This window comes from Micropterus salmoides, unplaced genomic scaffold, assembly GCF_014851395.1.
Source record: "Micropterus salmoides isolate LMB-PRFRI ecotype aquatic unplaced genomic scaffold, ASM1485139v1 Ms_hic_scaffold_13, whole genome shotgun sequence".
Lineage (NCBI taxonomy): Eukaryota > Metazoa > Chordata > Actinopteri > Centrarchiformes > Centrarchidae > Micropterus > Micropterus salmoides.
The window spans coordinates 23,297,008-23,324,812 of NW_024040374.1; the positions used below are offsets into that span (position 1 = coordinate 23,297,008).

The window sequence follows — 27,805 nt, forward strand, 5'->3', positions numbered from 1 at the left end:
GTATTCATTTAGATGGCAGCCTGCAGAGGTGGTGTGTGTGGCGTAGCATGTCTAAGTTTAGTGCTTCCAAGGTGCATGTGGGGATAAATGCAATGCCACAGAGCATTTGGATGATGGCAGAAGACAACTGTTAGTCCACGTCAAGGACTTAGTTAATCTGAAGCACTTTTAAGTCAACATTGTTGCTGTTGTAGGTGAATTTAAATAGGGATTGTTTCTAAAAACCATTGTTGTGCATCATTTGCTCAACAGCGTTGTGACAGTTAAAAATCGATAAAGTAATGCAAATACATGACACATGTATAGGAAAAAACAGCTCACTGTGCGCTTGATATTGCTTTGCTGAGTGAAGCGTGAGTTTCAGCTCTGCACTGAGCCTGAGGTGTGCAGCTGTCCGTGTAGATTTTTCTGTACAGGTGTGAGCAGCCATTACTTACTCTGTAATACAACTGTGTTCCTTCTGTAGTTATAGCAGATTGCCCTTTACCGAGTCACCAGTGCCAGAAGATGCTGCTCTGAGCAATAACAGCACGACACAGGAGTCAGTCTGATCACCACCCTGTTTATTTGTACTACCAACTCCACTCCCAAGACTCCCTAGCCAGTCTCCTCTCCTCTCTCCGTAAAAGGACCTTTTTCACTCAGCTTTGACTGCGTTTTGAGGATCAGCAAGGACCACTAAGCTCAGTTGTGATCTGGGAGTTCAGTAATGAAAAACATTGAAATTGCACAAGAGTTTTAGCACCTGCGTGTGTGTGTGTGTGTGTGTGTGTGTTTTTAGCATTGCCCAGAGAACAGGGTGCTGCTACTCAACCCTGCCAGTCCCTTCAGGAGCGGCAAGACCTCCCTTAAGGGAATATAGGACACACACACTCTTTACATATCAATCCAGTGGTATTATAGTAATACAACATTAGTATGACGAACATGACATTGTGAGTATCCAAATATCAGTTACTTCTGCAACTCTTTTCCTGATGTCTGCATGTTGACTAACATTGTGGGCAGGCATCGCATTCCCACAAACACACAGGTAGACGTCTGCATAGCTGACAGTCAGTGTTTTATTGACTTATGGAGGCGTATCCACGTGTGTGTGTCCCTATGGTGTGTGTAAAGAGCAGTTACTATCACTACGGTGAGGATTTGGCTGAGCAGCTAGACTCCTCTTCAATGAAGACACCTCTCTCTGCATATGCTCACTTTGAATTTCCATTTCAAAGTGTGCTGAGCTTTCAGGCCTCTCCGAGGGAAAATTACACTTTCATACCCACCTGCTACATTAGTCCAGTCTACAGTGTAAAATGAGATGTAACTGCCCTGTCGCCTGTCCGGCACAGCCGCGAGATTTAGACTGCGTTCATGTCATCGGCTGCTGTCAGAAACTGCTGGGCCAGTCATTTCAGCCACTTAAGAAACAAAAAACCCAATGCTGAAGCTGAGCAGAGAGAGACAACCACCCAGAAAAACAGGCAGACGGCTTCTTGATTTCCACCTGTCCTTGAGTTGGTCCCATCTTATCCTGATAATCCAGACAATTAGTCTAGTAGCCTGGAGAGAATGAGATTGGGATTAGGGATAGTAAATGTAATAGTGACCGTGATTTAGCTGGCTTTGCTTTAGGTTTCTGTCTGACCATGTGACACTGTAACCTCAGAAGATTCAGAGGAAACACAATCAAACATGGCCAGATGGCATTATGGGAGTGAGTGCGTCTGTGGATTGGGTTTCCTATAAACTAACTCATCATATGTCTTTGTTTTTTTCTGATTTGTCACAGCATTTATCAGCCGTGTAACATAGTCTTTGTTACAATAATATTTAGCACATGTTTAATATTTTCATTGTCAATCAGCCTGCTCTGTTATCCTTTTTGGTAAATGATTAATCATTCAGTGGCAGCTCAAACTGAAATGTCCTGAAGTCCTTATAAAATAGTTTTTTTTCCTTCTTTTAAACAGCCAAAAAGCCCCGGGCTAGCAAATCTGTAACAAGCAACTGTAGCAAATGATCAGTTATCAATATAGCATTCCAAATAATTACTTAATTAATCAACCAGTCCTTTCACTTATATAAAGAAGATATACACTATTTTAGAGCACAAACAATTAGTTGATTAATCAGTTTGTTGATCACCCAGACATTTAAACTGGACAGTAATCGGCAGCTGTCTGGATAATCGAGTTTGGCTTGTTCAAGTCATTTTTTTAAGCAAAATACAAAAATTGTCTGGATCCAGCTTCTCAGCTGTGAAGATTTGCTGCCTGTCTCTATTTTCTATCATAGCAAACTGATAACTTTAGTTTTTTTTTTTTTTTTTTTACAAAACCACTTAATTTAAGAAAACAATCTCTAAAATGAAAACATGCACATGCAGCCAATGGTATTTCTCAAAGGCTCCCTTAGTTAATAAAGGTTCTTATATCTGGAAAAAGCATTTGCATGTATGCAGACTTTGTTGCTTATCATCCAGCTCCAAGCTAAATGTCTCAAAGAGATGTTTTTTTAGGCAGCAGCAGGCAGGAAACTCTTATTAACAATGCTTGCTTTCCTGATGCCATTGATCATAATGGATGACTTGGCATAGTGAAAGGCTGTCCTCTCCAGTCCCGCTTCCTCCACACATTCACTTTATTATACAAAGTGAATGAAATGCACTGACAGCAGAGGACCGAGCAGCTTTCCCCTCTCTGTGTACAACGCTTTGTTCAGTAAATCAGAGAAACGCTGAGAGGAAATGTCGGGAGAAGGTTGTGGATGTGTGCCGGCTCCACCATGTCAGTTTAAGACCTGTTAACGTATTTAGAGCTGAGTTCAGCCATACTTCTTACTGTAGCCTGTAAGTAGCTGACATTACTCTGTGTGTGTGTGTGTGTGTGTGTGTGTGTGTGTGTGTGTGTGTGTGTGTGTGTGTGTGTATTATTGTGCATTTGCATCTGTGTCAGTTTACATCATGGTTTACATGCAGAAGCAGTAAGAATAAGCCGTAAAGATATTACTCTGCCAGAGGGCCGTAATTGCGAGGAACGTTTAAAGCCTCTTTGAAAAGCTTAGCATTAGGAAGTTGATGAGTCCTTAATTATTAGTGTCGCGATCCAAGTAGCTCTGTACTGATCCAGGAGGAATGGTCAGATGAGAGGAAGATTGGAAATACTCACACAGATATCTACATCGCGTCACTGAGTATGTTTACATGTGCCGGGTATTTAGAGGATGCTGTTAATGATACTAATTTATGTTAATGATAGTTTGTGCATACTAACGTCATGTCATTGTTACAGAAACACAGAAAGGCTCTTTCATTTGCATTGGGCTGGATTACTCTGAAAGAAACCAGCATAGTGTGACACACATTATCCATGTTTTTTGATCACTGTCTGCATACGTGCGCCTTCGACTTGAATCACATTAGAGGTGGTCAGAAAAACTAAATGTGATTTTAAAAGAAGAGTTTGACGATGCTTATTGGCTTACTTGCCGAGAGTTAGATGAAAAGGTTGATATCATGTTATATTAATTTTTAAATATGTACACAAAAGGAAATCTTTGTAAAGTAAGTAGTGGATTTAATTTTTCCCCCTGCTTCTAGTCTTTATGCTAAGCTAAGCTAATCATTTTCTGACTCTACCTTAATACAGACATAAAACGGGTATTGATCTTCTTATTTAACTCTTGCCAAGAAATCTATTAAGCATATATCCCGAAAACTATTCATTTAAACAGTATAAAGATTTAATGTTAACCTGAACATATCAATGCTTTTCCATTCCATTGATAAGAAGAGATTAGCCTTATCCAGCGGACAGTGTGAAAATGTGCAACAATAAAACAAAGTGGGTTCATTCTCAGCTGTTAGGCGGTACAGAAATGAGACATCAAGTTGTCTGAAACCAACACCTGCGCAGACAAGAGTGAGTTATCAGAAGCCTGGAGATCATATGTGTGTGCCAAGTAAACATCATGTCCTTAAGTGTGTACTTGGCACACACACGACTAACTTTAGTGTGCATCCAAATGTACTTAATTAGGCCTCTTTACTGCCTCAACTTTTGATTCTGGGCCGTGGCCAGAAGCAGAAGACGAGGACCACACTGGCTGAGTTGTGTGCTCATGGAAAAATACACAGCCTGCTGGCTACTGAGGGTGCAGGGGTGGAATGGCCTGATGACAATGATTTAGGATCAGTTTGCCATCCTTCTAGAGGTGCTCCGATCATGATTTTTTGGGCTGATCACCGATTGCTGAAAGCAGCATCAGCCGATACCGATCACTGGGTCTATTTGGAGCCTTTTATTTATCATGTAGCATTATACAGTATACTGTATATTTATTTAATTAGTGCTAAAAACAATGTATTAAGTGTTAAAGTTATAAGATGATAAAGTATCATGAAATGACAACTGTTTATTTTATTACCAGGAAACATGGGCTACAAATTCTGCTCAATCTGTGTTAGAGACTTAAACCATTGCAGCCTTTGCCTGGTTACTGTGAACATCTTCTAGCTTAACAAATATAGCTTTACTGTGGAATAAACTACAAAAACAGAACAAACAGCATCTTTATACATTTACTACAACCATAAAAACTGCAACAAAAAAGGCTGTAGCCAAAATATTTAGGAGATAAAGGAGCACAGGCGTCATGAGTCAATGATAAACTCTGAAGCAGCAAAAACGGGAAGGTTGACATGAGAGGAGTAGAGAGAGGAGTGGGGGCTACATCCACACTGTTACGTTTTTAAAACAGTTTTATAACGAAACCGATCTTCTCCGTCCACAGCAGCGTTTCAGCTGCGTATCAGAGTTGATCTCTGTCTATATTAAAACGACTGATAACACACATCTAGTGGCCGTTCAGGTAGCTACACTGGGCATGCGCGTGCCAGCGTAAACACGAAGCAGATGGTCTACTCCGCCTTAGCAGACGATTGAGCGAAAGAAGAAAGTAATACAGACCAAGAACCACACCAGGTACCACACACCACTCTCGTACGAGAGACGGCAGGGGAAAACAGACTGGGAGTTGTCGCAACATACATACAGCGACATGCACAGTAGGCTAGGCTTAACTGTGTTATTTACACAGTACTTATATTTTAATAAAAATACCAAAACTAAAACTCTGTAAAGCATCGTGTTTTTGCTTTGCATGACTGATAAGACCGACTCACAAAGCCAAATGTGAGTGTCATCGTTTTATAAAGTCCTGTTTTGTCCATCGGGTCAGCAGCGTTTTCAAACAAACATCTTCTGATTCACCGTTTTAATCTGGACGGGAGGCGGAAACGTAGCAGAAGGTCTCCGTTTTGTAACAAAAACCGAGAGAGAGAGGCAGTCAGCTGATTGAGTGGCACCGCGTCAGGAAACTCGCACTGAAGGGTCAGTCTCTCTCTCTCTGCCCGCTGTGTCTGTTAAACTCCGGTTGCGGGTGGCGCGTGAGTGAGATGAGCACAGCTGCGACAGTTTCACATGATCACTCCTGCGTGTTGCTCCACTTGTCTGATTGCTGCTCAGCTCTACTTGTAAATGATTATGTGGGCGCATTAATCCCTTCTTGTCTGAGAAGGACTTTGGTGCTAGCTAGCTTTGAAAACCGCTCACACAGCGAGGTGAAACATTTTAGCTGCCATTGAAAATTTGTCTGGCGAGTATCGCATCATCTGATCGGCTTCTTATCTTATTCTTATCGGGCTTTTTACCGACCACCGATCAAACTAGTTAAAGCCATGATCGGTGACCGATCGATCGGAGCACCCTTACTTCCTTCAGTCTAAACAGCAGTCGTCACGGTTGCATAACTCCCCTGTGGTTAAGTGAAGTAGGCTGACATTAACCATAAATTAACATATTATAAAATAGGAGGTCCCCAAGGCGGGTCTTTCTCTGTCTGAACTTCAGCAGCATCCTGTCCAAAAGCCAACAAATGGCTCCTCTAACACCGATCTCATCCTCACACTGCTGTCCGAGATGATATTACAATCCCACAGCATTGTTCATTAGGCAAAATACTGATACAAGAGCTGACTGTGTTTTACCTCACTTTGTGTGGCACTCTTTAATATTTTGTCAGATTTATGGATTTCTGCTTTCTATAGGTCAGGTCAGATGCACTTTGTCACAATAATCAAGCACTGCTTTGTTGTGGGACAAAAAATGAACAACCAGTTGAGGGCTGGAGCACCATCACTCCACTGCCTCTGCCAATCATCTCAAGGACTGCCTCTTACTTAGCTCATCCTTAGGGAATAGCAGTATTGATCCCATCTGGGTCAGACACTGCTGTCAATAAGACACATCAGTGTTTATTACAGTAGGTACATCCTATGAGGATGCTGCTGTTTTTTTAAGCTTTTACCCCTATCATGAATGCTTATATTAATGAGTGTGCTAATAGTTGTAGTCTGTGTGCATGTGTACCTGTGTGTTGTATCATATGCTGAACTGATGCTCGTGGCTGTGCTAATGCCCTGTTTAACAGCAGCATGAAAGAAACATGTGGGAAGCAGCATCTGTCTGTTGATTCCAGGCACACGTGCCTGAGTCATAAAAATGCCGGGTGACCTCATTTGGGGCACTGTGTGCATGTGTGTGTGTGTGTGTGTGTGTTTGTGAGGGGATATAAGAATAAGGCTAGGGCAGATATTTTTTATATATTTACTGTGTACTGTGGGCCATGAATGATGAAGAGTCCCCTGTAAATCATAAAAGGGGGACAAGATAAAAAAAGCAGAACCCTGAGTTGAGTGATATGTTTTCTTTTATGAGTAAGGTTTCTTAGGATCTGCACTATCCTGCACAGCATAAAGCAAGTTTGCACAAGAATTGGTTTTAGGTGCTTGTGTCTTATTGAATGACTGTTACTATTGCAAGATTGTTCAAACATGCATAACTTTATTTTAAATTCTGGTAGAGATTAAAGTGGAAAGTTACCAAGATCCTAGTCAAGAGTCAAGTTGGGAACATGTGGATAAACTGTCGCACAAGACAACTTGAATATTTGATGGAATAGATTTGAATAGTCTTCGTTTGAATATTTCACACAGGGGTTAAACACTGCTTCTGGCTCGTTAATAAACTGATAAAGATGTAACGTTATAAACCTATTAGATATAAGAACGAGATATAATTAGGATTTGCACAAGCCTAAAAAGAAAGTTGGTTCATGAATGTCTGCCTTGCATTGAAGACTCATCCTAAACATGCAGCTCCATGCAGTGAGGTATACAGATTTTAACCAGAAAAAGAAAAAAGAAACTGGCATTAGGTTGGTACTCTGTCTTTGTCATAACCCTGAGTTTTGGTTTTGGGAGGGAGAAGGCAGGATAGGGGGCATCCCTGGAGTAAACCTTTTTCATATAGTTGAATAACCAACATGTAGCTCAGTGAGATAAATACGCTGTTTTCTCTGAGCAGTGGTATACCTTTGCTTTTCATATTGAATCACTAGAAAATACTCTCCTTGCAATTGTTATGTTAACTACTTCCCATTGTACCATCTTTCACCGTTTCAAAAAACAGGCACAGTAAATGTTGTATTGCAGAAGGCCAGTTTTGTTTTGAACATGCCTTCTGAATTTTGTGAGTGCAGTATTCAAAGTCAGTTTTAATACATGAAATCACCTGCTATTTTAAATGTGTGTGTGTAAACACTGCAATGACAGCTTTAATGAACTGATGTTAGGCAAGTACACAGGTTCTGGTGTGGTGTAGCAGCGATGTGTATAAATAGTGATGCTGTATATTCAGAGTCAAACACAGAGTTTATGTGTGAAAATGATATAAATAAGCAGGTTTTTCATTCACCTCCCAAGGCTTTCACCTGCTGGCAATGGACCGCTCTCTTAATGGTTCTAAGAGTAGGCCATTAAACCAACAGATAGCAGTCTAGCTAGGCAACGGTCTCAGCGAGCAGCTATTTATTTGGATGGGTCTATTTGTTGTTCCATCCCCCGAGGAACTCTGCAAACTGCTGCTGCAGCATGATATTGGAGTATTTTACCTCATGTCCTCATTCTGAAGCCTGTTTAAATTGTCAAGGATGCAATCACATGGGTACCTGTAAATGGAGGGATATTAGACACACATTTCTGAATATGTGTTTTAACCTAAAATGAAATTAAATGGATTGGTTAAAGGTCAGCGGGCAAGGTGATTTTGTTTTTATTGTCCTTTTAGCACCTTATGAAACTCCCCTTTTATATCTCATCACGTCCCCTCTTATAAATCCTTCCTCTGTGTTTCCTCTGTACACTTTAAAATACTCTCATCATCTTTATTGTTCTCCATTTCTGTTATGTTATCACTCTACAGCTATGGAAATAGCAGTAGGGCATCATGGTTTTGTCACATGCACTCTCAATTGGTTTTGTGTAATCATAATATAATTACATTTCTGTCTGGCAGACATAAATGGTTAAAATGTAAATGTGGTTTTGAATTGTTCATACTCAGGCTTTCAAACATCTCTCCTCAAGAGCTATCTCTGTACAGTAACCATGTTCATGTCTATTTCTTACTTCCTGCTTGAGGAAAGGGATAATAGATGGTTACTCATTTAAAAGACTGCAAAATATATTGAAAATATTAGGAGAAGTGATAGCAACAATATTTTCACAATGTTTAAGGCTATTAGTTATTCCAGTGTTGGTGTTAATACAATATATAGGAAGCATTGTAGTTTTATAGCTTTGTTCCAAGTGAGTTTAAATGAACAGAAAGGCAGCCGTCTATGTGGATGCAAATTGGGCTGTGTTTTTGGTTAAACTGTCACAGTGGTGGTTTGTTCAAAACTCGTAGTCTCAGCTAGCAGTCACACACTCATACCCCCTCACAGATACCTGTGCATGCATTAACACTCTGATGGCAGTCTTGACAGGTGCAGGCATGTAGCTGCAGTAAGATACATGACATACCCTCACACACACACACACACAAATACATTCACATTTAGGCATTTGGAAATGACGGAAGCTATGTGAAACAACCACTGAGTACTTACTACAGTAGTAGTAATAGTGCGGCATGGTAAAAAGCAGAAGAGCCTCCTCGTTAATTATCTGCATTGCAAACATTCCTTCACCAGCACATTTTTTTTTGTCCTCAAATGTGATTCCCTGGATGTTCCAGTTTGCAGGGAGCATTGCCGGGATTGCATTGGCACGCTTTGGCCTGCTCATCCCAGTGGGAGAGAGAGTGTGTGTGTGTGTGTGTGTGTGTGTGACAGAGTGAGAGAGAAAGAGACACAGAGCAGGAGGAGGGGTGGCAAACAGGCTATTCTGTGGCTCAGTCACATGGGCATCCACGAGAGGTCCACAGGCAGGCGCACAGAGGCAGAGACGAGAGATGCTGGTTATCAATTCAACTGCAAACACAGTCAAGCTGGGGAGATGTTATGCCACTCCTGAGTGACACTGGGTTGTATAGGTTAGCAGGTAGTGTCTCAGCTGGTGCGGGATTCATTTTGTACTGGTTGGAGCCTCCAAAGATTGCAGCCAGAAAGTCACGTTTCATCTCCTGTCACACTTTTTTGGCCTGTTAATTTTTTTGGCCAGTAATAATAACGCATTTGTCAGAATGTGTTCGGGCTTCACTAGTGAACATTATTGAGTGTCTGGCAGACAAAACATTGACAGTTGGGGTAAAAGACCCTTTTCCTCTTTTCAGCAGTCATTTTGACATGTCATAGCACAGGTGTGACTAAAAAAACTAATATTTGCAATACATCGTTTAGTTATATAAGTTCCAGGGTCCTGGTATTGTGTGTGCTGGCTCAAGATAAGACAAAATGTCTGTGTGAGTGTATCAGCATCAGACAATAGTAATTTTCACTGCAGACATTTTGACAGAGGTGTATTTCATAACATTAATGATGGCTGCATTCCACTTAGGGAGAGGTAGGTAGGTAGGAAGGTTTATTGTCACAATATAACAAGTTATAGAGCGAAATTGTGTTTTGTAACTCCCTTCTGCTACATAGCAGACAGTATATATTAATACAGAATCAATTATAAAAAATTGGTAAACAGAAATAAACTATCATCACTGGAGCAGGATGAATTAGAGTTAAAGTGTCTGATAGCTTGGAGGAAAAAGCTGCAGGGTGAACTGGCTGTGGCTGGGATGGGTACTGTCCTTTAGTATCCTTTGGGCTCTGCACCTCACCTCATCAATATCACTGATGCTCATATCACTTGCTCCTCTGTAAAAGCTGACAAGATCTTAGCACGGGAATTTGGCCTTCTTAAGCTTTCTGAAGAAGTATAGTTGTTTATGAGCTTTCTTCACCAGCGTGGAGATGTGAGATGACCGTGTCTGGTTCTCTGACACTCTCTGGAACTGGTAATGTGTGTGCTGGTTCACAGGAATGGCTTATTACTGGGACACTTAATGGAACGGAGCCGTCATTGATGTTAATAATTCTACCTGTACTTTTCCTGCTAAGTCAAAATGTCTGCAATGAAAAATATTGTCTATTGTGGCTAAAGGAACCTGCTGTTACATAGTTAACAAAGGTTTTTTTTCCTAACAAAGTAAAAATAATAATAATGTTAATATGAAATCCTTATTAACTGATTCACTGTGTAATTTGCTTGCACAGTTTTTAGTTAGATGAAGCATGACTGACTGTGTATGTTACTTAAAGATTATGTAGATTCAGCCATGCAGTCACTTACACACAGAAAATCCAGTTGATTGAGTGATAGAACATAGTTGTTCTTACAAACTTACAATGTGTGCCAAACTTTATGTCTCTGACACGTGAGCTGTAAGAAACCATTCAAAACATACAGTAAGACCAGTGTTGCTTTACAATAATTGAATATATATTTGTTATAGAAATGTACCTCACATCTAACAGTTTTGATTGCTAAAATTAGACCTTAACCATAGACTCTATAAAAGAAATTGAAGCAGCCACCGTTATGTCACCCATTTGTTTGTGGTCTCATGTTTAAAGCATCAAGTTTCACCTTCTTGGTCTTTTGGAACCAGATGTGACCATATTTGGACGAGAGGTTGGCGCTAGCTAGTTTGCTTTACAAGGTGCATCTGTAATTCACATTAACTGTGATATTAACTGGGATGCTAATTTTGGCTAGAAAAAAACAGGCTCATAAACTCATTAGGAAAGTTATTACTGAGTTAAAAAAATAATTGAAGTGAGAAGTAGGGTCATTTTGCAATTAAGTCCGATGCAATCAGACTTCTTTTTGTAACCAGTGTAGTCGCCCCCTGCTGGCCGTTAGAAAGAATGCAGATTTAAGGCACTTCCGCATTGGCTTCACTTGACTTTAACAAACAAAACACGCTACAAAGCAGCCCCTTTGCGCTCCCTTCCTGCCATGACCGGTTGACAAAAATATCAGTAAATTCAATTCAAGAAGCTTCAGCCTACTCCAATAGGTTGGCTCAATCTGTGGCATCTTTTACAAGCAGGATAAGCATCAAGTCTTTCAGCCAGCTTCCGCACAGCTGCACCTGCTTAGATTTTGTCGTTTGTTCTACGAGGTCAATAAGCCTTTCTCTACAGATGTGAAAGAAAAGTGGAAAGAAATACATAGATAAAACATGTGTCCTGTCCAATGTGTTATTTGATATCATCACTGATATTAGCATCTTCATGTATTCATTCACAGTAGTCAGACTGTGTTGCTCCTGTTGTAAACTTATCTGCGGTGTCTCTATTAATTCCTCCATCTGGATGGCTGAGTGGGATATTGGTTATGATGATAACAGAGAGGGAAATTTGCTCATTTTGTGTTCTCTCTTTCCTGCCTTCCTGAGCCTTCTCTCCATTATTATGCTGAGCGTTACACCTCTGTAATTATGCATCTATTTCAGGCCGTCCTGGTGAAAACAGTCCTCTGATTGCCTTCCTCTACTTACTCTACTGTTATTAGGCTTAAAATTATCACAACATAGCAGACTGTTGTACTTTAAGATTTGTTAGACTGCGATATGAAATATATATATATAATATATGTTAATAGTGTCAAACCTGCTAAAGAGTGCAAGTGTGTAGTTCACTCTCACTCTATCAAGCTCGTAGTAGATTTAGACTTTGATTAGATGTTCTTTCCATGTTATTTAAAATGGAAACTTAAAAGAGTAAAAGGGTGTCTTTTTTGGTCCAGATTTGTTCACTTATATTTAACCCTTTACCCTAAATGTTACATATTGATTGTCTTTTACTTTTGACCATGAGTGGATAATGTTTATCCCCTATTGTCCTGGCCAGGTCTACTGTATAAACCTTTAACAAGTAAAGACAAGCAGCCCCGTGAGACTGTTAGCATGCTTAAATGCCCATATGCCGGTGTTTAGCAGGTCTGTTGTGTCTATGTATACCATCGTACTTTAGTGTGTTAGCATGCTAACATGTGCTAATTAGCAATAAATACAAAGTACAGCCATGATGATGGGAATGTAATTAGCTTTTAGTCATAAATCGAAGTACTTGACAGACCTGTTGACGGCGCTAGATGAAATGTTGAGGGTTTACCAAAGTTCATCCCGAGGGGGACATTAATGAGTGTACCACATTTCATGGCATCAATCCAGTAGATGAGACATTTCACTCAAAACCACAAATGTGAACCTCCTGGTGATGGTAGAGGAAAAGTCAGATCACTAGAGCCATGCCGCTAGCATAGCTAAAATACATTTAATCACACACACCTTAGGCTACATAGGGCTTTAAAAAGGACTTGGTGACCTTGTAGCTGATGTTATTATTTCCTGCAGTTCCTCTAGCTGACAGGGCGCCCACTTATGTTTGACACTGTTATTACATAATGTGGGACTGCTGTGTCGACCCTTTGGGATTCATCTTTGTCACTGAGAGCACTAATGATGCTGAGTAATGGAGCCTCTCCATCTCAACAGCGACTAACACAGTCACCTCTGTCTCTCCTGTGTTTCTTTATCTCTCTCAGATGCTGCTGCTAAGAAAGCCTTCATCACAGAGGTGAGCTACCATCTGTCCCTGTGATCTTCTGCTCTGTTACGCTTCTCTTTTTAGTCCCTTTTTGAACCTCCACATCAATAACTATTAGTTCTTTGGTTTTTGCTGGACGCTAATGAAACCACTGGTTTGATCTGAGGATGGCAATTAATATTTGCTGTACATTTTTTTGTGTGGTCTGTGAAAACTGCCGCAAAAGTCTGAAAAAGTGTATTCAAAGTATTTAAATTTAGTATTATTTGTCTTTGCTACACAACATGCCTCACATTATCTTAATCCTCCTAATTTGGTAAATCCCATCCATCTGGCACTGCAGCTACTGTGGATTGCACAATTTGCTTAATTTGAGTCTGCTGAGGACATTTAATTCTACTTAAATTACAATTTTAAAGCAAAAAGCTCAATTAGCATTACTGACAACAGCAAAAGAAATATTTACATTGGATGTTCACTCCATTGACTATTAAAACTGTTTCTAAATCAGATTAATTCACTGTTTTTGAGTCAGTCATCATGCTATGCACAGTTTGAGTTACATTGGTCAAGAGGTAAAGTTTACATTTTGCTTCAAAATGAACACCTGGTCTGCTCAGTGAAAGTCAGCTCATAATGTCAAAGCTTGAAATTTGCTCCCTTGCATTAATACTGTGTCACTCTCCAGTCTTTAATATTTAAATAATCAGTGTTAATGAACAGGCTGAAATCCTTCTGTCTCCTTAACACAAGTCTCTCTCGCTCTTCTTCTCATCAGATGCCCTCATCCTCAGGCCTGCCTGGTCAGGGAAAGAAGATTGGCCACAGAGGGGTGGATGCATCAGGGGAAACTACATACAAGAAGGTACTATAGACAGCACATGCCTCTGCCATGATGATTAACATGTAAAGACCTGGGACTACATTTTAAAACTACTACCACATAAAGCATTACACGGTAAAATTATGATGAATGTTTTTTGTTTTTTTTCTCTATAACGATTTGCTCCAACTCAGTATACGGCCGTTCATTGACGTTAAGGGTTAAAGAAGGGGCAAGTATTTCTCTCACCACATCTCCCTCTGCCCCCTTCACCCCTCTCTCTACAGACCACATCCTCAGCCTTGAAAGGTGCCATCCAGCTGGGCATCGGTTACACAGTGGGCAACCTGAGCTCCAAGCCTGAGAGAGATGTGTTGATGCAGGACTTCTACGTGGTGGAGAGCATCTTTTTCCCCAGGTCTCTACTGCAACCAAACACCTAGAAAACATAATGTATATGTGCAGTGCACATATGGATAATACGATATTAATGTTGCTTGTGTGGTTATATTGACTTATTTTTCTCAACCTTCCTGTTTGATGTTCATTTAAGAAGAATATGACTTTCATCCTATGTACTCTGGTGTTTTTCTGTACTTTAGTGAAGGCAGCAACCTCACTCCAGCCCACCATTTCCCTGACTTCCGATTTAAAACATATGCCCCTGTGGCCTTCCGCTACTTCAGAGAACTGTTTGGCATCAGACCGGATGACTACCTGGTGAGATTTAACTTGCTGTATTATCTGTGTCCCTAAGTTAATAAGAAATAAGTGAATTCTTACCACATGGATGCTAAACAGTCTCCATGAAATCTTCAGAGTAGAACTATGTGGTACACAGAGAAAAAAACAGATGTATTGAGCTGGCTAACTATGGTGGAAATTGAACTACAAGCCTCAATAGTAGTTGTGTCAAGGTTTTGAGTAGGATAAAATACTAGGACAATGAAGCACACAGAGTAAATTAACAGAAAGACAAGGAGACAGAATATATATAAAGGAATTAATAAAGATGAGCGCTGTGGATGACAAGCCGAGAGCTAAGAGGGGAAGAATAAGGAAAGGAGGAGGAGATGGTTAGAGAGGGGAGGAAGGTCTGCAGGATGTCACCCTTTATCAGCGTGGAGGACCTGGAGGCTGCATGATTCACTGCTCTGCCCTGAGCAGTCTAGCAGAATATATACATATACTGCTTAGTCAGTGTTTCCGCTCGCTCCATGTGCACATATCTTTAATGCTTCGGCACTCCAGCCACATGGAAAGACCACATCCCGCCTCATTGCTGCTGTATCTCTCTCAGCCAGCCTGTGGTCACTCTTCAACAGATGTCCACATAAGTCATCTGAGGACTTGTTATCACCAACAAGCTACTGGACTAATGTTTTAAGATTTGAAGTTATAGTTATGATTTGGTTTATTAAGAAACAGAATCTCATACAGAGTTTACACACTTCCTTCTTTCTTTATTTTGCTACATGTCTGTAAACGTACTCGCTTGTTAAGTGTTTAGCCACTTTTACTAACATTAGAAATACACATCCTAAGGGGTACAGTATGCTCTAATTAAATCTAATTGGCCTAATTGATTGAGCGCATCCTTAATTAGAGGACTATGGTTCTCATTACACATTCTTTAAGGAAGGACCCTGAATCAGACCCGTGGGCGCAGCTAGCTACGTTAACCTCAATCTAGACCCCCTGTGGAGGCATAAAATTTAAAAATTACATTACATTTCCCAAACCAACTTTAGGTACAAAAAGACTTTCCTTTTACGTTAGCCATCTTGTTGTGAAGATATTGAGAACATCCTTTTACTTGCTAATGTATGCATATTATCGTTCCCAATCTGCCACAGCATTTTTCCAACCCTGTTCAGCTGTGTTTTGATATGACAAAAAGGTATGAAATTAAATGTCATGTTTGAAAAGTCAGCCATTAGTAGAAGGTAGGTCGGGACAGCTTCACCTTTTTCAAAAATGATGTCTGCCATTACCTGCTATTAAGCAGCCGAGTGAAAGGGAGCGCTTACACCAGAGCTAATCATCTCATCAGCAGGAGTCTGATGTGTGTATTCACAAAGCTAGAATTCAAAAGTAGTCATTATCTGACATCACTCTTTGTTTCTCTCTCACAATCTGTATCTACTTCATACCATCATTTCTTCTCATAATTCTGACATAATGTGCATCAATGTGTGTGTCTGCATGTCTGTACATCATGAGTGTATTACTTGCTTGTGGTAGATTTATTTTTTTGATGCTGGGTGCAGAATCATAGTGTATTTGCGTTTCAGCATGCTGTTGTCACCAGTGTTTTTCAAAGGAGCTCACTGTCAGCACTGCAGGCAACTCCTATTTCATATATTTTGATCCATGAGCGTTGTAGTCAGATAATAATGTGTCGTTAGGGCAAACTCCACCGATTTTACACATACAAATCCCCAACACCCGGAGAGATGAGATGAGATGAGTAGCTCAAGGCTACATTAGCCGCTGTGAGCAGAACACACCCAAATCTCTGAAGTGAACTGTAGGTGGTTGAATTGCATTGTGGGTAAGGTAGACACCTTAGCAAGGAAGAAGAATTTGTGGAAAAAGAAGGACAATATATCTGGGCGGGGGGGGGCCCGTCCATCGTCAGTCCAAAGATGGTGTAAGAGTGCACTGCTAAATCAAAAAGGGTTATGAGAGGAGTTTTATCAAGGACATAAAAGTCCTCAATCACTATATTTACATTGGCCGGAACAATCTAAAATATTTATGTTATTCTACATTATACAGTATTTGGATTAAGTTTACATGGAGTGCGTGGAGAACTGGTTTTCTTTCTATGAAGGAGAGCTACATAAATCATGGCTGTTCCTCCTCAACATACAGCTGTGTGTTTTTCTGCATTCACTTCATCTGTCACCTTCTTACTATAGGATACCCTCGTTGCTTTCTATTCTTGCCTATTTTACACTAAATTCAATTCAGATGGTAGAGAAACGTCAGTATTTGTTCCGTTGTTTCTTAAATAACAAAACTGTAGGAGAGAGAGAGAGAGACAGAGAGACATAGAGAGAGAGAGAAGTGTTCCTGCCCAAGGGAACATATTGGCATGTGACGCCAAACTGGATTTACTTATGTGCACCAAATCTCCACAGAAACTGTGATAGTCATAGTTTGTTCAAGGACTAATGTGAATAAAATTGGACTATGTTTATCTAACCATACCTTTATTTGGGGTAAGGTAATCAGAGTATGTCAGTTTCTTCTAGTGTTTTGGTTAATACCAGTATAAGTGGTAGGTTTAAAGAATGGAGGCTAATCTGCAATATAAAGTAATCTTTTGTTACTGTCATTTTGTTCCAGGTTTTCGGTGTTTTGATCAGTATTTCTCTTTGTACCTGCAGTACTCCTTATGTAATGAGCCTCTGATCGAGCTGTCCAATCCTGGAGCTAGTGGCTCGGTCTTCTATCTTACAAGGGACGACGAGTTCATCATCAAGACCGTGATGCACAAGGAGGCTGAATTTTTACAGAAACTGCTGCCTGGATATTACATGGTAAGCAAAGTGTGTGTGGAAAAACATGTCAGAGTGTTATGTCAAAGTTAAAATGAAACAAAATGGGAAATCAAATAAGCTGACACTGAATATCAGCTGGATAACAGTTTTATTTTTAACAGAGCCATGACACTTGCTTTCAGGTTTAGAAGTTTTCCCATTTTTCTCTTCGTGGGAGGCATCAGACATGCAGGGAAATGCATGGTGAATAAATATTGCCCATGCATACAAATATACATACTCACACAAGCCCGTCTTGATACTTTCCAGTTATCAAGGCACATGATACGCACATACAGTCAACACACAGTACGAAAGCCTGTCAGTGTTCATGGATCTCGGTCTGAAGAGACACTGCACCGCTGCATCACTCACACCTTTATTTAAACACTGACATCCCTTCTTTTTTTGAGTTACATTTTTAGATCTCAGGTTTATGTAAGACCCAGGAAATCTCTCCTCGGGACATCCTGTTCACATAAAGCAGACATAACAGCTCTATGATCTCCGACTAGAACCTCAGGGCATGCGGTTTCATAAGAGACTGGCCAGTGTGTTTCAACATGCCCCCTTACACACACTCCACAGTCTGCGGGCTTGGTCTGAACCCAACCAGCAACAGCTCCATGTATGTCCATGATACCATTCCACCCTCTTTAAGGTTCATGGCCTACAGCCTTGTGTTTATTCATGTGCTGACAGCCGTGGCCAAAGACCACTGCAGGAATTCATTTAATCATTTAGAGACGTTAAAAGCTCAGCACACTGTGACCTTTCCATCCGTTTTTGGTTGTGTTCTGAAGCAATTTTGCAAATATAATTGGTCAAAGAAAGAGGTTTAATGAAGGTAGAGAGATTCAGTTCTCACGTGGCTGTAGCCCAAAGCCAGAGCAGGTGGGCCGAAGTAAAGAGACAGACGGACAGACAAATCGAACCCAAGAAACCCAGAGTAAACCACCACACAAAACAAAATTTAAATATATTAAATTCTATAGACTCACAGAAACATCTACCTTAAGATGTGAAGAATAAAATACAAAACAGCAAAGCACTGTACTGCATCTCATCTGTATTTGTAGCATAACATAACAGACAACATGCAGGCAGTCATTGGTGGAGCTCCGCATGTCTTGCACAGCTGACTGGCTGATGGTAGTGAGCTAGATGAGGAGGCTGGCTCTGGGCAGCATACAGATCGCAGTGATGTAACCGACTCCACTGCCCCCACTCTTCTTTCATTATATTCCTAGTTTTTCCTTCCTCTCTCACGTTTTAATGTCTAATCACTCTCCCTGCTGCTGTGACACTTAGTGTAATTTATTTTCCTTTACGTCTCGCTCTCCCCCTTGCTTTAATCCAACTCTTTTCTCCAGCCTTTCATGCTCATACTTGTTCTCTGTCCCTCTCCTCTCTCTCCTCTGCCTCACGTGTCTGTGTTGTTGGCTTGTCACTGATCTGCCCTCTTAACATTGACAGAAGGGTCGTGTGTGGCTGAGGGCAGACGATGCTCTTTCTCTCTCTCTCTCTCTTTCTCTCTCTCTCTCTCCCTCTCTGCAATCCCTCTCGGTCATTTTGGTGCTCTGTCAGTGCTCAGTTTCTCTCATCTGAAGGTCATTCGCAGAGTGCTAAGCCTTTTAGCCACACTTCCACATTCATCCTTCACCTCTGCCTATTCCTCTTTCTTTCTCCTCCTGAACGCTCTGTGTGTGTTATCACTATATGCACCACCGCGGCTCTTTCTCCCTCTCATTTCTCTAATGGGACTGAGCTGGCACAGGTCCCAAGGTCAAAGCAGGTTTTTAACTGAGCCAGCCCAACTTACCTCATTTGTTTGGATTGACTACTAAAATATTCAGATTGGTGATTGTCTTGTATTGAGTAAAGGCAGAAACATGTAAAAAGAAGTGTACTATATTTAAAATAAAAGTTAATAGTCTTATTGTATTTGGATAAGCAGAAAATTGTATGTAAATTACGCGCCTTCTTAAATAATGTTTCCCTTTGTTTGAGTAATTTCTGTTGCTCTTCATTCCTACGGGGTGTCTTGCCATTATTGTATTGTATATGATGTCTGTACTTCATATTATATTAATATGGTAGTAATCTAAATGATTAAATGTTGAGATAGTTTGTAGGGTTGCAACAATTATCATTATTATTTCATCATTGAATAATAAGCCAGTAGTTTTCTATAATAAACAATTATTCGTTTAATTAATGCAATGTAAAACAAATATGTAAAAATGCCTTTCACAAGCTCTCTACCACACAAGACAAAGAAAAGCATCAAACCCCTTTCAAATGAAAAGCTGTAACCCAACAATGTTTGGCATGTTTGTCAAACCACTTTAAAAATCGATTAATTGTTTAGTTGTTTCAGCTTGAATTGTTTTTAATCGTTGCTTTTCAGCCAGTTGCTCCCTCAGTGCTCATATAACATGTATGAGGCTTGTTTTTCACTAGAAGAGAAACGCTATGGTGACTTGTGAAACATTATTGATTTCACACAAATTGTTTGGATTTAAAATTGGGTCAAACTAAGTTCCCACTGCTTTCCCTGCAATCCTTGTTTCATTCTAGTTAGATGCACTGTGGCTGGATTTTACCCAGATTGATTACAGATATGTAGTCACAGTTTGAGCTTGACCACTTCCATTTTTCATAACTTGGTGAGAAAAATTTTGATTTGTGTTCTCTGTCAGATGATAAATGTGTAACTGTAGCCAAAGTGTATGTACACTGAGAATTCTGTAGTGTTTATCAATTAACTATTTGCAGAATGTACATATATCACCTATCCTATTGCTCCTGTATGTTTTTTTATCCCATAAATACCCTATGAAAAGAAAAATATTCTTTGTTGCTCTATATTTTGGTGTACAAAGATAGACAGGAAAATGCAACACATGACGGAACACAAGATAACATTTCACTTATTTTGTATGAAAGTGTCAACCTTTCTTCCTCTCTCATGCATTTTTCTCCAGAACTTGAATCAGAACCCTCGCACTTTGCTTCCCAAGTTTTTCGGCCTCTACTGTGTACAGTCGGGCGGGAAGAACATCCGCGTGGTGGTGATGAACAATGTCCTCCCCCGTGTGGTTCGCATGCACCTCAAATATGACCTGAAGGGCTCCACCTACAAGAGGCGAGCTTCCAAGAAGGAAAGAGAGAAGGCCAAGCCTACTTTCAAAGACCTGGACTTCATGCAAGACCTGCAGGATGGACTGATGCTGGACCAGGACACTTACAATGCGATGGTCAAGACCCTACAGAGAGACTGCCTGGTGAGTTGTTTTAAACGGTGCTTCTCTTTGTTTCCGCAGGCTAATCAAGAAACTGGAGCAGAGAGACTGCCTGGTGAGTTACATGGAGGGAGAGGGAAGAGAGAAAAGATACATTACAGCTGCTGTGTAAAAGACTCTTCATTCGCTCCTCTTCTTTTTTATGTCAAGAGTCGAGAGAGATGGCAGGAAGGAAGGAGAAAGAGCCTAGGGGGAGATGACAAGGGTGGTTTACTGATTCTGAATGAGGATCCACATAACACCCTGATCCAGTGAGATCCTCCAGAGAGATCCTACAGAGAGCGAGCAGAGAGGCATTAATGGTTAGAGGGAAAGATTAAAGGGAGGGTAGAAGGAAGTATAAAGTGATGCAGTAATGCAGCGTCTCAAAGGGAAAGAGGTAGATAAAGATACATAGTAGAGAGTAGAAAGGCCACAAAAGGAAATGGATAAGAGTTGGGAAAACCAGGATACTTACGGTGCCCTGATTAATAATAGAGGATAATGGATCGAGGGAGGTGGGAGTGAATAAGGCAGAGGTAGAAAAAGCTATTCATGAGAGTGTTTGGCATTCCCAGGATCCCTCACTATGAATTAGAGCTTTGTTACGAGCAAGAGGTTTAACTAGGTGTCCAGATGCAGGCCTTCCCTTGTCTTATAAATCATCACCTCACATTTACTTTTATAGTGCATGTGCTTGGGGGAGAGTATATGTGCACCCACTGGCTATCCTATACATTGTTTATTAATGTGTGCATGCTTCTGCATCACTGTGTATAGCTCAGTGTCTTCTGTATAGCATTTACATCCCTAGTGATACGGCTCTTGTTTCCCATGGTGCTGACATTGTTACGCTCTCTAGATAAAAGCTTTCACCCTGATTTATACGTCACGTGTCTGTCAATCACTGCACACTTGCACCTGTCTGAATGCGTCCTTTGTTCAGGTCCTGGAAAGCTTTAAGATCATGGACTACAGTCTGCTGCTCGGGGTCCACAACATAGACCAGGCAGAGAGGGAGAGGCAGATGGAGGGCTCCCAGGGCGGAAGCGATGAGAAGAGGCCCGTGGCCCAGCAGAAGGCCCTGTACTCCACAGCCATGGAATCCATTCAGGGAGGAGCGGCCTGCGGAGGGTCCATCGACACTGACGACACGTGAGTTTAGCTGGAGCCGTCAGCAAAAGACCTGGGTGATAAATGTGATTGCTGCTTGGCATTTTCCTGTATCAATAATAATAATAGATAAAGTGGTAAATGACTCTTCCTATTAAACAATTCATTCATTCATTCATTTGCTTACACTTGATCTGACACATGCTTCTAGTGCTTTAACTGACGCTTTAACTGTTTTAGTGCTTAGATTTCAACCGTAGCTCCCATACAATAATTCACAAATAATTTTTTAGACATTTTATTTTTGTCCGCAGTTTACAGCCAAGTGGGCAAAACTTATTTTGAGAACATTAAGCCTCTTCTAGTATAAAAAGTTACATAAAACCAAGCTTATAAAAAAAACTTGAAGAGATTTTAAAAGATGAAGCAGGTTGCTACAAACTTGAGATTTAGACATCAAACAGTCAGTGTCGTGCCAGAAGATCTCAGACTGTGCTTTGGTTCAGTGCAGATTAAAAGGTCAGCCAGCAGTATGGCTGGAAGCCAAAACCTGCTAACATATATATATATATATATATATATATATATATATATATATATATATATATATATATACAGCTAAAACAGGAAGTTGCTTTAGTCTAAGCGAGATTATATACCATGAATTAGTGATCATGATCTGAATGACTGCAAATAATTACATCAATAGATTCTGTCAAGTTAGATTGATGGTAGAAACAACATTTCAGTTTGGAGAACCAAAGGAAAGCAGTTTCCTTTGTCTGCAGATTCAGTAGTCGAGTATCAGCATGTTCACAGTGCAGTGAAACACAGTGCTTATGGGATTATGGATTTTTTTGGTTAAAGGTGAGCAGCTACAGTGACACCTGTAGGACAGTGTATGTGATGTTTGCTTAACTGGCAGAGGGAGGTGGAGAAAGATGAACCAGAGCAGATGATAACATCCCAGTCTGTAAAGCTGTAGTTCCCTTATCCACTCACTTTAACAAAGAGTACTGCTGGCTTTAAATTTAGCCATCTAACTGGGCCTAGTATAGACATTCGATATCCAGTGAATACAATTAAGTAGATGGTACTTATTTTGAGACAAAATAAAAAGTTCAAAATAATGCTTAAAACTACATCCTGTATCTGCTTCATAATAAAGCCTATTCTCTTCACTTGACTGACAATAAGCGTCAAGCATCCAAATGCAACCTCATTCACACTTTTCATTTCAGTTTCGTTTTGCTTCTCCTTTTAGGATGGGTGGTATCCCAGCTGTGAATGGGAAAGGGGAGAGACTTCTTCTCTACATCGGAATCATCGACATCCTGCAGTCCTACAGGTGATCGTCACAGTAGTCACGTGATTACACGTGGTCACCACAGGTCATCAGCTACACGTTACAGGCTGACAGACTAGAGATGGAAGTCAAATAACTACATGTACATAGTTAGTGTTCATGTACTCAGACTGAAACAACTTAACTATTTTAGACAGCACATTTAAGGCCTACAATTATAGTATTTTCCCTTTGACCCTAATATACTGTATAAGACATGTTTAACATTATTGTTTTAAATGGTGCTTCTCTTTGTTTCCACAGGCTAATCAAGAAACTGGAGCACACGTGGAAGGCTTTGGTTCATGATGGAGTGAGTTTTTAAATAGCATTTTTACATAGAGACACTTCAGTGTATAAACACACACACACACACACACACACACACACACAGGAGATCATACATATATCATCAAAACAAACTCTATTATTCTCTAATCAGGTAACAAAATACTAAAATTGTCCTAGTTCTTAATCTTGTATTGTATTACCACATTATCTAGACATGTGACTGGTTTTGTTCACTGGCCCTCTCTGACCCTATAAACGAGCTTTTTATGTTTACAAAGGTTGGCAAACGTTTGTTTAGACTGTCTGTCTATGTGTATTTTCCGTCAGCTTGTCTCTTCCCTAATCTCTCTTTCAACCTGTACAGCTAAAGCTGTGATAATAAATCCTCCTGGCCCAGTAGCTCTGCCCTCCCTGTGCTTCACACAGTTATTGAAAAACAGGAAGCAGGTCTGTGGGTTTGTGTTTATTAGAAGTCCACTTTAAGCAAAGATGGTCTAACTGCAGTGGTCTATTAATATAGCTGTGTACTCCATATAAGTTAATTCTCATTGTTTTCTGTCATTGTCATGAAGATTGGTTTTAAACCACCTTTATGAACAGACAGCCTTTATTGAAGTGTGAGTAACAGTGCTGTGTGAATCTGAATTACTTACACACTCTCCTTATGACGTGGTATATATATATGTATATGAATGGAGCTGTGTGTCTCTTTGTTACTGAAACAATCCCTTTGTACATTTTGGAAAATGTTATGACCACATTAATTTAACAAGACCTGAGCCACGAAGATTAGCAGCTCACACCAGCATACATATAACACTTCCACTATTTTAGGTTGGAGTCTGTGTTGCATAAATGTAGCTAAAGCAAACAAATGATAGAAACCAACGAAGGTTAAAATCAAGGGCAACTGGACTTGGTTGAAGATACTGGAAGACGTTTTGTCCCTCATCCAAAGGACTTCTTCAGTTCTGACTGACTGGCAGGGAAACTCAGCTATTTAACCTCAGTGGGGTCGTTATCTCGGGTCATCGATACCGCTGGTTCGTTAGTGTTCCTTGTTGCTGTGACGACAGTCGTTACAGTCGTTAAGACTACCTGTGGCCAAGACTGAAAGACCATCTATGGTATCTTCACCTGAGGCCAATAGGTTACGTTTGTTGAGTTTCCTGGGAAGTGATGAAAGGACAGCATTGTAAGTGGGGGATAAGTGGTGGCGTAGACCCCCTCCCCTGTTCAATGACGGCTTCTCAACCCTGGTGTAGATGGCTTCCTTGACACCTCTTTCAAACCATCCATCTTCTCTGTCTAAAATGTGCACCTGGTGATCCTCAAACGAGTGTCCTCTGTCCTTCAGATGTAGACTGCAGAGTCTTGACCTGAGGAGTTGGCCCTTCTGTGTTGAGCCATGCGTTTGTGTAGTGGTTGTTTAGTCTCCCCAATATACAGGTCTGTGCATTCCTCACTGCATTGGACCGCATACACTAGATTGCTTTTCTTGTGTTTGGGTGTGCGGTCTTTGGGGTGTACCAGCATCTGTCTTAGTGTGTTCTTGGGTTTAAAAAACACAGGGATGTTATGTTTGTTGAAAATCCTCCTGAGTTTCTCTGATACTCCAGACACGTATGGAATCACAATGTTGTTGCGTTTGACCTTCTTTTCCTCCTCCCCTGTAGTTTTGTTCTTCTTGGATCTTGTGGCTGTCTTCACAAAGGTCCATTTAGGGTATCCACAGGCTGTAAGTGCCCCCTTCAGGTGGTTCTGTTCCTTCTCTCTGGCTTGGGCGCTTGTTGGTATGTTTTCCGCTCTGTGGTGCAGTGTTCTCATGACCCCTAGCTTGTGCTCCAGTGATAGAAACACGTTTGCTCCCCTTTTCTAATTTCTTTTTATGATTCCAAGATACTAAATTTTACATAATTATTCACTTGCTCTGCTCACAAATGGGACATTTTCTAGATGTATTACTACTCTGTCTGCTCCACCACCTCCAGATCTCTCAGTTCTGAAGTAGCACACATCTCTTCATCTACTCTGTAGTTTACACTTTACATCATCACCATTTTGTTCTCAAGATCACTCCTATCAGTCTACCCCACTCTGCTTACTCACTCTGTTCTCCCGCTCTGAAACCCACCCAAGATATATTCGTGGGAGAGCAGGCAAACCCTGGTGACAGCCTCCTGTTCGTCACTGTTGCTGATAATTACTAAACTGTGTTACATACAGTCGCCTCAGTTTGGGTGAATGCCTAATCCAAGATGTTACTCATTGTGAAGTTCAGTGATGCTGATGCAAACAGCTTATAATAACGGAGCTGCTGTCCCTTCACTTCCTGAGTCTTCTCCCTCCTTCCTTCCCTCTATCAGTCTAAACCAAACACCAAGTGTCATCTGTCAGTCTGCTGGCAGATCGATCTCAGACCTCTGCATCATGAATAATGAAGAGGCGTGTCTGTAGCCTTGTCTGGCTGTGTTTCTGTCTGTCATTTGTCTTTTTTTTGTTATGTGTTCTGTCTGGTGGTCTGACCCAGAGAAAAATAATTACTGAAACGAGACACTAAAGGGACGACTAGACCATTTGATCTAAGCGTTGGTTTGATAATTTTATTCATGCACTGTTTGTCTCACTAATCTCTGTCTCTCCCTCAGGACACCGTATCAGTCCACCGGCCAGGCTTCTACGCCGATAGGTTCTTCAAGTTCATGAGCAGCACAGTTTTCAAGAAGAGCTCCTGTGAGTTTAGTTTGTGTCGACACTGCCTTACATAGTCAAATGTGGGACCTTCCCACACAGCCCCGGCTTTTGTCTCTTTTACTGCCGAGCCTTGACAGGAAAATCAGATACAGTAGCTAACTGCCTTATTAGGTGCTGCTTCATGTAATGTGAGAGTTAAGACATCAATATGATCTTCGTGCAGTTTTCTTGTCATCACTTTCTAAGGATTTTCATACACAAAAAAATAATTCTCTGTAATGGGGCAGGAGGGAAAATACATTTTAAAACGTTTTAGTGTTTTGCCTCAACTCACAATTTAAATATTCTTATTATAATGCTGCCTCACAATCTAGAGACCCTGTGAAACATGTAACTAATAGGAATACATTGCCATTAATTAACATTCAAATTAATTCGCTGATTCACTGCACTGATAGATGTCATCAGTCTGATGTTTAGATTTGTTGTAATTTGTGTGGACTGACCCTTTAAAACTTTGGGAATTCCTTTTATGATTTGCCATTTTTATTTTGAAAGATAACATCAGACTATAAATCAGAAAGAAATTATTACATTTCTAAACACAGAACTTCACATTCCCACCCAGCATACATGCAGAAATAAGATGCTTCAAATTAAATACAAAGTGGCTTTCTTAGAAAAGGAAAAAATAAATAATACAATTCTGATGGATTTCCTACATTTACCAAAATAAGATTTAATAACACTAGAGAAAAAAGTTGTAGTTAAAAGTAGGCTCAATCTTTTATTCTGACAGCACAAAATACCATATTAGTTTTAGAGTTATAGTTATTTATTGAGTTAATGTGCATTGTCACGCAGCTCTGAAGTCATCTCCATCCAAGAAAGGTCGTGTGTCGTTGACAGTGCCTAAGTGTGGGGGTCCCGGTGCAGCCTGGTCAGCCAGCCAGCTGCCTTCTGAGAGAGACGAGAATATCTACGACCTGAGAGGAGCTCGCAGCTTCCCAACGCTGGAGGATGAGGGTAGATAACGCCTGTATACAGTGTTCCAATGCAGCAACTTAACCCAAGATAACCAGATAACAGATAATAGGAACAGAGGCCACTCACACATGCAGATTTTACAAGCATTTTAAACACCAAACGCCAACATCACTTCATAGAAAGTGAAATAAGTGATAAAAACAAAAACAATTTAACAGGTACCTGCTCTCAAAGATAATAATCATATTTGTGTGTCTCGCTCTCTCTCTCTCCTCTAGGGCGGCCAGATCTTCTTCCATGTACTCCTCCATCGTTTGAAGAGGCGACCACAGCGTCAATTGCCACCACTCTCTCTTCCACCACCTCTCTGTCCATCCCAGAGCGGTCCCCCTCTGACAGTGCCGAGCACCCCCGCTACAGGTGCCGCCACCACACACACACACATACACACACACACACACACACAGAGACAGACAGACAGACAGACAGAGTAGTCTTCCACAATAGTATATAATTGTTTTGTTGGGTTAATCTGACTTAAATCCTTAAATTACAACTTAAACAGAAAATTGACATTATGGAGTTACTCGTGAAAGCTTTAAGAGCCACACCACTAAGTTTCACGTTAGCTACTGCAGTTCTCATATACAGCACTATGTACTGACACTATGTACTCTGTCTCCAGGAGGCACACCCAGTCTCTCAGCCATGACGGGAGGTGAGTCTGGAGCATGAATGCTACTTTCACTTAATAAACCTTTTTAAGCATAGTTAACTGAGC

General features: G+C 40.6%; 1 protein-coding gene across 6 annotated transcripts in view; it reads left to right on the top strand.

Moving 5' to 3' along the window:
* Nucleotides 1-27,805, top strand: part of pip5k1ca (phosphatidylinositol-4-phosphate 5-kinase, type I, gamma a) — a 46,505-nt gene that overhangs the window by 6,566 nt on the left and 12,134 nt on the right. For 5 of the 6 annotated variants that reach the window (XM_038716296.1, XM_038716299.1, XM_038716298.1 and 2 more), the window contains exons 2-14: nucleotides 12,938-12,969; nucleotides 13,718-13,804; nucleotides 14,050-14,180; nucleotides 14,365-14,482; nucleotides 17,158-17,310; nucleotides 20,298-20,597; nucleotides 21,541-21,749; nucleotides 22,972-23,055; nucleotides 23,317-23,365; nucleotides 25,992-26,076; nucleotides 26,902-27,063; nucleotides 27,303-27,444; nucleotides 27,710-27,742. In XM_038716296.1, coding sequence (XP_038572224.1) covers nucleotides 12,938-12,969; nucleotides 13,718-13,804; nucleotides 14,050-14,180; nucleotides 14,365-14,482; nucleotides 17,158-17,310; nucleotides 20,298-20,597; nucleotides 21,541-21,749; nucleotides 22,972-23,055; nucleotides 23,317-23,365; nucleotides 25,992-26,076; nucleotides 26,902-27,063; nucleotides 27,303-27,444; nucleotides 27,710-27,742 — 1,585 coding nt within the window. The remainder of the gene's footprint in view (nucleotides 1-12,937; nucleotides 12,970-13,717; nucleotides 13,805-14,049; nucleotides 14,181-14,364; nucleotides 14,483-17,157; nucleotides 17,311-20,297; nucleotides 20,598-21,540; nucleotides 21,750-22,971; nucleotides 23,056-23,316; nucleotides 23,366-25,991; nucleotides 26,077-26,901; nucleotides 27,064-27,302; nucleotides 27,445-27,709; nucleotides 27,743-27,805) is intronic. The other variant, XM_038716297.1, reaches the window with a different exon arrangement.